At 41.9% G+C, this 13957-nt stretch overlaps 1 protein-coding gene across 1 annotated transcript; it reads left to right on the top strand.

The window, feature by feature from the left end:
* Nucleotides 1-2013: 2013 nt before the first annotated feature.
* Nucleotides 2014-8808, top strand: ttll10 (tubulin tyrosine ligase-like family, member 10; the record flags this gene model as incomplete). The annotated part of the gene is made up of 11 exons (XM_079225873.1): nt 2014-2290; nt 2424-2580; nt 2820-2938; nt 3067-3190; nt 4775-4860; nt 5781-5967; nt 6136-6307; nt 6877-7017; nt 7692-7808; nt 7908-8001; nt 8165-8808. 11 exons carry the CDS (start codon nt 2014-2016, stop codon nt 8806-8808), a joined length of 2118 nt encoding a protein of 705 aa, XP_079081999.1.
* Nucleotides 8809-13957: the final 5149 nt, after the last annotated feature.

Here is a 13957-nt window from a genome sequence, read left to right as displayed (position 1 = left end):
TTACCCTACTGTATGTGTAATTATACGGTTGCATGGATGCTGGGTCTAAGAGGCATCCACCCCTGTCAATTATCAGACTGTTGGGAGGAAGAAAGGAGATTATGCGTAATTGTCGACCGTGGCTGGGCCTGGGTGTTTCCTCCCCTGTCAAATCACTGAGACAGAATAAGTGATAAGTAGATTTGCCAATGCGGGCAGACAAATACTGTAATGTTGCTCAACTGCATACCTACCACTGGATTTGGCTCGAGAAAATATGATTCATGATCATGTCATGCCATAAAAATAATGATTCCAGCAATGATTCAGCTGGATGAGTTGAAATAAACTGATGTTTACATTAGATGTAATATATAATATACTGTCTGGGGGTATTAGATTTAATCAAATGCTCAGGTTAACTTATAGCACAAGTAATGCTGCATCTAAAAGATTTGAAGGTTCATCAAGAGATATGGTGCTAATAATGCATTATATCATATACAAATAATCATTCAGGCTTTGCTGTTCAGGGTGTAAAATGGAGCATTAGATATGGGTCAGCAAATGAAACAGTCACCCAGTATACGACGTAAGGTGGATACCATTTCATCTACATTAACAGAATGAACCCTCTTTTGCTCTTTTTGTATTTAGAAATTATTATTTTGCCTCTGGTGTCAGGATATAATACCCTGCAAAACTGGCAGATCCATTTTGATTGACACTCTGCTCTCATGTTACCACAGGGTTCACACAACAGAGGCTAACAGGCAGTTAATATTGAATGAAGCTAAACTTAGAGGTGGGTAGGTGTGGGATACATAATCTTGAGTCGCTCGTTTGTCTTGAGCTGCTGTTCAAGCTGCAAGCTGCAACTGTTGCTAAGGGTCCCATTACCAGAGTAACCACTGATTGTTTACTTTGGTCGAGTGGGTTTGGGTACTAGCAGTGAGACAGACTACGGTCGATTTCAGTGGTTTCAACTGCTGACACACCATGTGATTTCACCTCTGTCAAGTCTGTCCTTCAGTCTTCGGGTTGGCTGTTCGTCTCGGCCCTGCCGTTGGACTGCAAGGATGAGCGCACATGGCAGAAGAGGAACCGGCTGAGTGGGTTTTTACGGAGTCTGGCTGTCCTTGTGACTGGTGCTGGTGTTGCAGGTAAAACCCCTTTGCTTCTAAATCAGGTCAGAGTACAGCTCCTGTCTTATACAAGAAAACAGCACATTTATTTTGAGATAACACATTTTCTTTTCACAATTTTTTTATATTTGCCAAATGTGATATTCATGTGACCTCCTCATTGGGAGCTTTACACAATGTCATGGCAGGCTTAGTTACAGGAAGTGAACAAAAAGACATTACATTAGTTATCCAAAGAAGATCATATAAAATAGACTAAATATGTTTTTTTTGGAGAGGGGATGAGGGGATGTCCACAGTGTCAGATTTTGAAAACCCCTAAATGTTGGAATAAACCAAACAAAACTATACAAAGAGTTTTAACGGGAGTGAGCCTGAACATTTAAGGTTTGTTCTGATGGTGGAGCTAGAACTACAGATATCTATGGGCCAAAGTGAAGGTCAAATGCATCGCTTTAACTGGTACTCTTACACAAAAGGTCAGGGGGGTCACCACAATTAGCCCAACGACAAAAATCATGGTGGTAGTATCATTATTTTTGCAGGTATTTCTGTCAAAATATCAGTCAAATAAATATGTTCAACCCAATGATGGCACTAGATGGGAAGTTAAGGATGCTGCAAATTTATTACTGAGGAGGAGATACAAATCTGTACTACAGTTGTTGAGTTGTTGAGGCCATGCCAGGTTAAAGAAGGGTAAACTGGTTCTCTTCTTCTTTCCCTCTTTTACTTCACCAAGCCCTCGGTGCTCTTTGACTCACAATGACCAACACCTCATTCCTGGTCTCCATGTCTTTCTACAGTGTCACTGTACCCACCCCAAAAAAAGTCCTCCCGTGTTGGAACATCTTCAGCCATCATTAGCAATCTGCACCAGCACGAGGAGATGTCTTCTGAGTGCTTGGTGGAGCCCTGCAGTGAAGCCCAGGCAGAGGGGACCGGACTGGAGAAGCAACAAGGGGACGAAGCAGAGAAGGAGGCAGCGGAGGCTCCCTGTGGGGACAACCAGCCTGCAGGAAGCTGTGGCATGCAAGAAGCGACGTCAGAAAGTGGACTAGAGACGGTCCAGAGGGAGGAGAAAGTGAGAGAGAACGCAAGCGAGAAAGCGAGAGAGGGGATTTCCCACATATCTGTCAACCAGGAACACCGGGATAGAGGGTCAGGTGTGTGTCGGGGAAGGTGGGAAGCCAAGCGTGATGAAAAAAACAAATGTACATAGTGACAGAGCTTGTACGTTCGTGGGAGTTTGAGTGACTGTGTGCATGCATGATTTCTGTGTGTTTGTGTATGTGAAAGCATCAGGTGCGGGCCTGGTGGAGCGATACATTCGGAGGTCCTTCCCCAGGGGCTTGCCGACCTGCTCCTACCCAGACAGGGACCGGCAGCGTCAGGCAGAGGAGCCCCGGGGTCCTGGGCCTTTCTACTTCATTGGAGGAGCCAATGGGGCTGAAATGTAAGAAGAGAAATATGAAATAAAGCATCAAAAATCTGTTGAATTGTAGATATTTTAAAAAAAAATATCACATAGCAATTCAAGTTTAAACTAAGATTAAAAAATTTAAGAATATAGTGATGATTTCAAATTGTTTGTTTTTAAAATTTGTTTTGGGCCCCTTATTAGTCAAACCCTAGTTTGAACACTTGTTCGATTAAAGCAGAAGTGTGATTGGTTTCTTTTGACTTTTCCTTTAGAGTGAGCAGTTACTGCGAGAGCAGAGGATGGAAGAGGATTTACAACAAGCACAGGGAGGATGTTAAACTCAAGTGGTGTGAGAGCAAATCACCAGCCACCTACTGTAACTTCAGAGAAGGTCCGGTGCTACAATGATTATAATGCTGAATGCTGTACTTTACTGTAAACTGTAGTACCGCAATGTTACCTGTTATAGAAAAGATGTTTATTGCCATCCATTCTCAAAATCGGAATGTGTTGTTACAGGTGAACAGCTGGTGTACCAGATTCCCAACAACAAGGTGCTCACCACTAAGATCGGCCTCCTCAGCAGTCTGCGGGAGTACGAGCGAGTCAACAGCAAAGTCAACCACGGCCAAGGACTCAGCTTGTATGTATCGAAAACAGAGAGATATGACAGACATTTCCTTTACTAAATGTAGAGTTGAGTCACAATCTCCTAGCAACAATCTAGCACCATCATGGAGGTTCAATAGAGGCCGGCTTTGCAAATACTATTAAGAGACATATCAGCCTGTGACCCTATTTAATAAACACAGCCCACCCGATGGTGAATGAATACAATTTTACAATTTTTTTTTTTTAAGCAGCAGAGGAACAATACCTCCTAAATATCAAAGCATTCCTTTTACGGAATAAGATGTAAAAAATTCCGACAAACCATTTAATCATAAGGTACAGGCTAATAGTAACAATACATCAATAATTTAAAACAGCACGCAAGCCTCAAGTCATATTTCAAGGCAAATAAGTTAAATTACCCTGTGGAGGTTTTGGCCACCAATTGTGTGTGTTTGCACGTCATGTGCATGTACGAGGACAAACATGGCAATAAATATTCATGTTAAAGGTTTAGCTGGTGGCCGTGATGTGCCAATAAATGTTACAATGCTCCAGCAATGTTCAGGAAGAAGACCACAGTTAACGTGGATGTAGATGATGCAGAATTAAAAATGCAAATATATATACGGAAGGAACTGCATTCAATATGTTTATGCCTCAAGGAAACAATGAGTGTAAGAAGTAAAACTTCACAGAGGGCCTTTGATGACTGAGACAATCTTTAAAAACATTTGTATCTCACCATCCACTGGCACACTTTCTTTTGGAAAATATTTTTGTATAGATGTAAAATTCATCAGTGGCCATTATGTCTAGGATCTGAAATCAATCTGTGCTAACAGCACAAATGTCTTACCACTCTATAACAAAGATCACTGTATTGTTAAACTCAAGTTAGTTTTCATACTGTAATTGAATATAGGAAAACTTTTCTCAAAGCTATGTAATTAGCATATAGAGCACTACAGCATGCTCTGACAGGAGGTCAGCAGTAATCAATAATATGATTAATTTTTGATTTTAAAAAACACAGGATTTTGACTTTTTTAAAATAAGGTGACATTTTTCAACCCTGTCTCCTAAAAATTACGTTCCCCCAGAACTAATACGCATTCCCAATTACGTTTGATCAGAAACGTATCTCCTCCCTGATTATGTTTGTGTTATTATACACGTATAGGTTGATTAAACACGTATGTTGATTATACACGTATTTTTGTTTTATTGTTTTTATGTTTGTGTTAGACGTATTACAAATACGTTTATAATCGTGTGTTTGTGTTATTATTATCTTGCTTTATTTAAGCATATTTTAATTTTTAAACTCTGCGGAGAAAAAAAGAAAACACAAACATAATCAGGGAGGAGATACGTTTCTGATCAAACGTAAATGGGAATGCGTATTAGTTCTGGGGAAACGTAATTTTTAGGAGACAGGGTTGCATTTTTATAATAAAAAGATACATCTGTAGGCTTTTGATTGTCAATATGTGACACATTTTTTTATAATTCTTATTCTGATTTCTAGTCCCGCTCTAATGGCAGGTTTAACCAGCTGAAGACACACAGCCATTCATTTGTGCACCATCTTTGCTTTTTTTGTGCCTCACAGGAAGCTGAAAATGGAGGAGTTTATTCCCACTACCTTCCGCATGGACGTGAGGGAAGAGAGGGAGGCTTTCTTTGCCCAGCAGGAGGGTAAAATGCCCAAACACCTCACCTACATTAACCTCCAGTCCAGTAGTACGACATCAGGAGCATCCAGATGCAAAAACAACACAACACTGGTTTGACTGGATTCGTGTTGATTTAGAAGGCTCCAGTTTTAAAATGAGATCAATCAAACTCGACTCGTCATTCATCCAGCAAAGCAAGAGAGAATAGTTTGTGCTAGGCGGCGTTAAGACAACAGTTGCCTTGGTGATTGTTTAATCAAGAGGCTGCGAGGACGTTGGAAAATAATGCACTTCACGTCCCATAAGGCCGATTAAATCACCAGGGGAACATGCTGTTGCCATAGAGAGGAGTCAGCAGAGGGCAGGGGTGAGACACAAACACGAGGAGAGACGCTGAGCTGGAGTCGGATGTGGATCGGCTTCAGCACTGGACACTAAAAGACATGCAATATTAAAACTGAAAACATTTTTAGGACCTGAGATGACGTGCACCGCTGGTTCCCGTATTGTTTGTAATGATACTGAACAGACACACAGCATTCTGATAAGTGGTGAGCGGTTTATGACAAACATGGTTATCACTATGTAAACAGGTGAAAGACACAAACAGCTGGTTGTGATCTCTGGGTGGCGGATAAATCTGTGGAAAAAAAGACAAGCGCAAAGAACAGATCAGAACACAAAACCTCTGTATAAAAAAAAGCATCATCTCTGTCAGTGGTGGAAGAAATATTGATAATTAGTTAAAAACCAAATACCTTAAAGTGAGAATGGAATCATCATGAGAAGTATACAGTAAGTATTCATTATACGGTATGGTAGACTCTATAGAATGATATTATACATATATTGTTTTATTAACATGTAAGCAGAATTTAAATGTTGAAGTTACTTTCTACAGCTGCACAACGCTAGTTTACACACCTTTATGACTGTTACCAGGTGCGAGCAGCAATGAGATTCACATGTGGATCTGTAAGCCGACGGGTCTGAACCAAGGCAGAGGGATCTTTCTGCTGAAGAGCCAGGAGGACGTAGCCACCTTCAGGCTGAAGCTGCAGCACACGGAGGACAGCCAGGCCAACGGGAGGACGCACCACCACCGGCCTCAGGCACAGATTGTCCAACAGTGGGTGAACACATACCTAACGATGGGGTTGTTAGAATGAATATCATGCCATATGCTATGTCTCCAAAAGAGGCAACATCTTGTCAACGAATGAAAAATTGCATTTTTCTATCTGGAAACGTTGATGTAGCTGTTGAATCTGGAGGTAAACTGACTTTTTGCCCTCAGTTACATCCAGAGGCCACTGCTCCTGAAAGGGAAAAAGTTTGACGTGCGCTCCTACCTTCTGATCGCCTGCACTTCACCTTATGTGGTCTTCTTTCGCCATGGATATGTGCGACTGACCTGTGACCTCTACGACCCCAGCTCTAACAACCTGTCTGCCCACCTGACGAATCAGGTACAGCTCAATGCTGTTTGAACTCTGCCCAACATATTCAGGGTTCACTTTTTATGTCTTAAAATAGGAGTCGTGCTATTATCTTACTTGCTGTATCCTGCCTTCTGTTCATACTGGCCTTTAAGTGTGCTTTCAGTGTAAGTGAAAGCAGTGCAAAAACATTTTCCAACATGTATCTAAAGCTACTCAAATTCAGCCGTCTGAATTAGACATAACAACTAAATCTCTTTCAAACCACAAAGCGGTGTGGGGTCAAACCACAACCCTGCATGTCAATCACCGACATGCCTGCATTGGATAAGAAGAACAGGGAACTTGACTGAAATCACTGTTCATTCATGGAGTTTAAAGGTATTCCTTTACACATGCCATTTAGCACAAATTAAAAAGGACAACAATCATTCACGATGACACTGGAGAGGTATTTGCGCCCCATCCTTCTTTGCGTACTTGCCCTCCATTATATACAGAGAGGTTGAGTGGATCAAGCATTAGCTGTGGCGTTAACGGTCTCTGTGCTCCTGCTGACTGCTTCGTGTGTCTCTGGTCCCCCTGCTGTTCATCTCCAGTACATGCAGAAGAAGAACCCTCTGTACAGCCAGCTGAAGGAGGACACTGTGTGGTCCATGGAGAGCTTCAACACCTACGTCAACGACAGCTTTCGGGTTGCCAAGGGTCTGCCCAGGGACTGGGTGCTGGGCGCCTTTGCAGTGAGTACAGTGTGTTGTAGCTCTCGGGGACCAATTAGCATTATAATGATGGTTGTTAAGGCTTGCAGCTTGAGATTGGGGGTAGGATTGGATGATCTCACTCCTATCTGAGCAGACGTCGTGTTATTACTAACATGAATATCATGTGCTTGTTTGGTGGTTGTGTTCATCCAAAAAATAACTGACGACAGTAAATTTAGATTGTACGGATCCAGAAGAAGACAAGAAATGACGAGCCTTATTTCTTCAGAGCAGTTGGCACAAATCAATGTTTCGACATACTCGGCTGAGAAAGAAATGAGCCAATCATTACAAAAGATCAGACAAATAAATCATTGAAGAAATGCAACCACAAATGTTCAGATAGCGGGCACAGAGGAGGGTCCTTTAACCACAAGGTTCACGGTTCGATCCCCAGCGCTTCCTGTCTGCATGTTAAAGTGCCATTGAGAGAGACAGTGAACCCCCAGTCCAGCCCATTGCGCCGGCATAATTAGGATGGGTAAAAGGCAGGTCAAACATCATGCATGTTTGTAATGATTGAATGAAAAGTTAAGAATATTGTTGTTAAGAGCTGCAGACATCTAAAATGGGGGCTAGTGGAAGTGCTACATTGTATGTCACCCTTTAAGTGTAATTTGACCATCTGGTTGTGTTTCCTTTCCTCGCATCAGAAGCGCATGCAGCAGATCATGACCCAGTGCTTCTTGGCAGTCAAATCCAAGTTTGACTGCCGACTGGGCTTCTTTGACTTGATTGGCTGCGACTTCATGGTCGATGAGGACTTCAAGGTGGGTGATAGTCGCTGGATGTCTGGATGGCGGCCAGCGTCCCACATGTGCGTTGACGTGCATGTTCTTGGACTAACCGTGTCTTCGCGTCTATGATAGGTTTGGCTGTTGGAGATGAACTGTAATCCAGCTCTCCATACGAATTGTAAAGTGCTGAAGGAGGTGATACCCCACATTGTTGTGGAGACGCTGGGTGAGCTAATGTTATTACATAACTCACATTTTTATTCAGGTTCAGGTAGATGTTTATGTCACATTTTCCTTATGTTATTTTTCTAATTTGTTTGCTCAACAGGCTAATGTGTGTTACCACCAACCATGTTTTATTTATCTGCTGTCCCTCCTTCATGCTCTAGATTTAACTCTGGAGATCTTCAACAAATGTCGTGCCAATCAGAGGATTCTTCCTTTAGCCAGTCAGAAGGACTTCATGCTGCTTTACAACAGAGTTTTCCCTCCAGAGTCAGTGCTGGCCTGCAGCAAGAGCAACTCAAACCGGAAAAGCACCAAAAAGACTGAGCCCAAAATATGTAAGTCAGAGGGCAACATTGTGCCCTCATCATCCCTTGATAGTGTGAATGTCTCAGCTAGTGGGGAAGGAAGAGGTAGTTCAAAGTCTGGCCAGTGTCCCTCCACCTCCACCGCCCCCTCACGTTTCCATCAAAACTCTGCATCAGTGCAGGGACCTTTGCATTTACACAGCGGATGCAACAGCAGGACTGTTAGGAATAAGAATCCCAGGCCTCGGGTTGAACTCAAGCTGAGCAAATGTGCTGTGCATCATTATTCAAAAGCTGCAGGCGACGAGAAGAACTCTAAGTCTATGCAGGAGACTATCATTATGTCGCTATCGTCACCAGGGATCCCCGCCTGTGGCTTTCCAGAGACCACCACACCATTCCCTCCTCATGCTGGACCTCCTCCACTCTGTGGAAAAAAACTTGAAGAGCTCGGAGAGGGGGAAAAAACAAACAGTTTTGTTTATGAGACAGAACAGTGAGGATCTGAAGAGCTTTGCCTAAAAAACAACAACGATGGTTTAATATTATTATATAAAATCACATGGTTCCTACGGTCCTAGCGGTCTTTGAATTTCTTGGAAGTTTGTGAATTTGAGGGAAAAAAATGTAGATCTGAAAGAAAGTTTTTGAAAATAGATGTGGGTCATTGAAAGTGCTTGAATTGATTATTGACGATTGAAAAATACAACAGAAATATGCTATGCTGTATTAGAGAAGGCAAGAGGCCACACATTTCAGCCTCTCTCTCTCACTGTGTCATTGGGCCTCATTCACAAACTCTCTGCCTAAACGGTATAACATGATTTATCAGGGATTTGTCAATATGTTCTTCCTTGAATATGTTTCAATATTTAAAAACCCTTTTTACATTTTTTATTTATTTAGTCGTATCTGTTTATCCAATATTTGCATCGAGAGACCAGATGGTCCTTGTCCTCCTCCACCTGTTTCCTTATTTTTTTCCTTATTTTTTCTTTCCATCAACCATTTATGTTTGTTAAAAAAAATGCTTCTTCTTAGCAGGCCTGTTTTGTTGCAATCCCTGAGCTGGGCTGTGACAATAGTAAGTAAAAAAAAGTTAATAAAAAGCCATGGTAGTCAGAAAAGGCATGAAAATGCCATAGTTCAACACGTCTAATCAAGTACTATAAAGCATGATATTCCATATTGTATATCCAAAAGCAGTCTGAGTGTAATATGTAAAAACATAATTTAAAAAAGTCATATACTGAACCCCCAGTTGAATATTATGACAAAAATGACATATAATTTAATAAATATAATTTGTCATAAAAAGTCAAATCATAGTGTGTTGAAGGAAATCATAAAAACCCATATAGTTAGTTTCCAAGTTTATAACAAAATCATAAAAAGTCATAGTCCTAAAAAGTAAAAATTAAGTAATATAATAGAACATCACAAAATGTAATTATATAGAATGTTGCAAAAAGTCACAAAATAAGTTTGATTCTATTATCTCATTAATACTGTAAAAAGTTACAGTAGTATGTCAGTGTCCAATAGATTATTGGTAGACTTGTTTACTTTAATCAAAGCAGAAATCAACAGCTGAGGCAAATGGAAAACATATCAGTCACTCATCTGACAGCGAGTTGCTTCACTTCACAGAAACAGCTCCGGCCTTGTGGAAAGCCAGAAACACTCAGACGTGAGCGTACAACACTCCCACCGTCTGACTGTAATTTTAATCACGAAGATCACAGTTGTTGTGGCATGTTGTTTTGACTGCAGCCCTTTACCTCGGCATTTCATAACTCGTAATTATTTCACCGGTCTATCAATATTCATGAGTTTCTGCATGTAAACAGGCTGGTTTGCTTCCATCCTTGCTTCACCTCCTAACAAGGAGACTGGGAGCAGCAGAGCCTCACGTATCAACATGAAGCGGTTTTAGTATCTGTAGCAGCTGCATTTTTTTACATCAACAAATGGGAAGCTTTAATTAACAATAGAACCAGTTTTTGTTCGTCATGGTAAAGCGTCAGCAGGTTCCCAGACAAGTTCAGATCGTCGACCACTGAGGAAACTGCTCAGTTCTCTGCAGACAGCCAACTGACAGGAAGGAAGGAGCAACTACGAAGCTGCGACTCAACAAAACCCTTTTTTTTTTTCCACTTTTATCTTCAATTCCTCTTCAAAAGCTTCAACACCTTTCGTTCTTGCAGCTCTGTTTAAATATAAACTATACACGCTGGCAAAAAAGGGGGAACTAGAGCTTAGCGACACCCCCCCTCCCTTCTCTACTCTGCCCACAATATCCTCTTTTGGACCCAACCAGCCCCCGTTTTTCGGTTATCTCTTTGGTTTAAGTGTGGCACACACACACGCAGCAGGGATGGTTGTCTGGGCAGATGGTGCTCAGTGTGTGGACTAGAAGCTGAGACAGGCGGAGAGGGACAGACTCCTCGTCCGACATGGGATGCTGCAGTGTGACCCAGAGGCATACTGGAGTGGACGAGGTGGGCCCGGATGAGATCGAGCTCCTGGAACTCTCTGGAGACAATTTAGGGTAAGACATGAATATAAGTTTATGTTTTAAAGCTGAGAAGTGCTCAAAAATAGGAAAAGTAAAAGGTGTGGAATTTACACAGTTATGTCTGCACTTGGATCCTGGAACAAAACATGCGGATTGGGTCAAATGTATTGTGTTTATCTTTACATCTTCAAAGAGAGAGTACCTTTTAGGGTTTGTGCATTGTGGGTTCTGCAGGAGGAAGCAGTGGCACTCTGGGAAGTGAATAAAGCATTTTAGCAGCTTCTCTTTCAACCTCTGTGGTTTGTCTTCAGCATGTCATGCATTTTGCAAATGAACATGTAAAACACAAGAGGAGGTAGCCTCCCGTATGACATTTAAAAAAAAATGAAAAGCTGCAGAGTATTCAATGATACCATTACCAGGACATGCACACTAAATGCTTGTTTTCACAGAGTAACAGGATGTGCTTTTACACAGAAACACACAGAAAAGAAAAGACTACATTCACTTGAACCACAATGAAAACAGCTGCAGAATAACCCACATTACATCCATATGATTTCCACTCATCAGCATCAGCAGAACAACAAGACTGGAGAACTAATTGGCTCCTATTTACTAAAAATGAACTTGGGGACTCGGTGATGCTGCACTGACGTGATAAGCAGCTTACTATAAGACAATGGCTGAGTCATGGAGGGGGTTAGTACAGAGTCAGGGCGGGACAAATCCCCTCTTGTTCTAAGGCTAGGGGATTACCAGAGGATAATTACAACAGTAACTACCAGTTCTTATGTGCGGCTGTTCAATAATTACTACTTAACTGGTCGATTACTACTTATGGTCGCCCATTCACAGGCAAAGATGAACACTCACATATAGGTATACTATATCACCAGTCACTGTTTATCACTTCGCATAAAGGACTGTCATGAGTACTGCTTTTGACTGCGTTGGTATCCGAATAACATCCTTCAAACAATCCTTCGAACTTGAAACGAGACTGCGAATTAAACTTTACAAATGGAAAGCGAAAAGCATTTTCTTATTTTGTATGTAACGCTTCTCCTCGCTACCGCTAACGTCTCATGTCTAATGTATGCACCTTCCGCCTAGAACAATTCCTCGTTTGTTTAAACATTCCTGGCAAATAAATGGTTTCTGATTCTGATTCCACACGTTTTAAATGTTTTTCATAATTTTATTTAAATCATGTTTATTTTTTACGGGGGCAAGTATATAGCATGGACCAACGACACATACACGCAATTATAGTTTAAAATTTCAATACGAGCCTGTAGAAATTAATACATCTCTATAAAAAAGACACAAAACTCAAGATGAAAATACATTCATCACTGGTGACCTCATGTCTGATACCTTTTTAAAAGCTGCTTTGACTCCAGTTTAAAATAATCCCACTCCATTTCGAGTTCCACATATTGATCCACCAAGCAGAGAACAGCAATCTTCCAATGTTCCCCATAAACCCTGAGGGGTCTCACCATGCCACTGCTTACTTTGGCTTTGATGGACGGGTTTAAAATCAGCAACATATTAGTTTCTTAAAGAAACAGCAGCAGTGGGATGTTGTCAGCTTTCTGGTCAAAATTTCATTTTGAGGTTAATGATATATCATCTATCACCAATTGGGAGTACCTCTGCTTCCTTTGCGCGTTGCATTGTGGGACAATAGATTACACAAACATCATGCTAAAAAATCCACAATTTTCTGCATACATGATTGTTTTGACTATACTTAATTTTGTCACTTTTTCTGTGTACGCCCAGCACATTACAGAACCTGCTTAGAATTAGTATGGGCCACATTGGCTGCAATATATGGCAATAAAGGTGGGGGGTCTTGTGTAATCTGATTAAGTCTGTCTGCTGCTCGGCTGCAGGAGGATCAAGGCCAGTCATTTAAATTGTGATATCCCAAGCACAAGCATTATTAGGGCACACACATAAGCAAACAAGGGTCCACAAACAGTTTTTCCGGCTGTTAAGTATCTCAGGGGCCTGCCTGAATTCGCCGCTTTGAACGGCCGAACAGAGCCAAACAGAACATGCACTTTGACGTTCAGATTGCTCAGACGGGACCATAAACTGAACCCACATCCGTGCAACAATGAGGCCATGACGCTAACCACGGAGCCAATGTGACTGCTGCTGTACGTGACTGATGAAATGTGTTTATTCAGGGTGTGGAGTCTGGGAGAGACCAGGCTCCAGCTGTCAGTGAGGAACAGCAGAGATGAGCCGCCCCCACCTCCACCGCGCCACCCTCCAATACGACACCTGGAACAAGAGGTCACTGTGCGTGTGATGTGTGTGTGTGTGTGATGTGTGATGTGTGATGTGTGTGTGTGATGTGTGATGTGTGATGTGTGTGTGTGGCAGAGACATCATGCACTTTTCACAGTATAAGAACACAGCATGTGACTCACTTTGGGCAAACACTTTTTAAGCGCTCAAGCAGAGTGTGGCGGAGATGCACCTCCCATGAATGTGAACAGTTTCCACTGTTCCACAGTGCAGTTATTTGTGTTGCGGGCCAGACACACACTGTTTACACACTGTGGGAATTTCCGCTACAAAAGTGAGAGATTCTGCATTCCCTGTTTGGTGTGATTCAAACTTTACGGGAAACAAAGGAGGGAGGAAACACTGCCACACACACTTTTGGAGTTTTCGCACTTCTTTCCACTTGAATGAGAAATTGTCTAAATAAGAAGCTTCCAACTCCCAATAGAACAACATTTTTTAGAAACCAAATCCCCTTTGCTTGTGCAATGTTTTGCTCAAATAACAATGGCTAGAGGCTTGCAACAGTGAACTCTAATATGCTGCGTAATGCACGACTCATCTTTGTGTGGCCACATAAGAAATACTGTTGGGGCAGTGACATGAGATATCACAAAGACATTTAGTCGCATGAGCAATTTCCACTAAGAACATACACAGTTTATTACAACCAAGGGAAAATGGCCGACCAATGGAAAAGCTCCAATGCTAAATGTACAAATCATAACCAATACATGTGGGCTGATGAGGTTTTGTGTCTGCAGGTGGTGCTGTGGGGCAGGAGCGGAGACGAGTTACGCCACAGGATCTACTCCCACCAGCCA

The sequence above is a fragment of the Taurulus bubalis genome (assembly GCF_910589615.1).
Source record: "Taurulus bubalis genome assembly, chromosome: 11".
NCBI classification, from domain to species: Eukaryota; Metazoa; Chordata; class Actinopteri; order Perciformes; family Cottidae; genus Taurulus; species Taurulus bubalis.
Note: the sequence above shows the minus strand (reverse complement) of the source record. Positions and strands in the feature narration are given on the sequence as shown.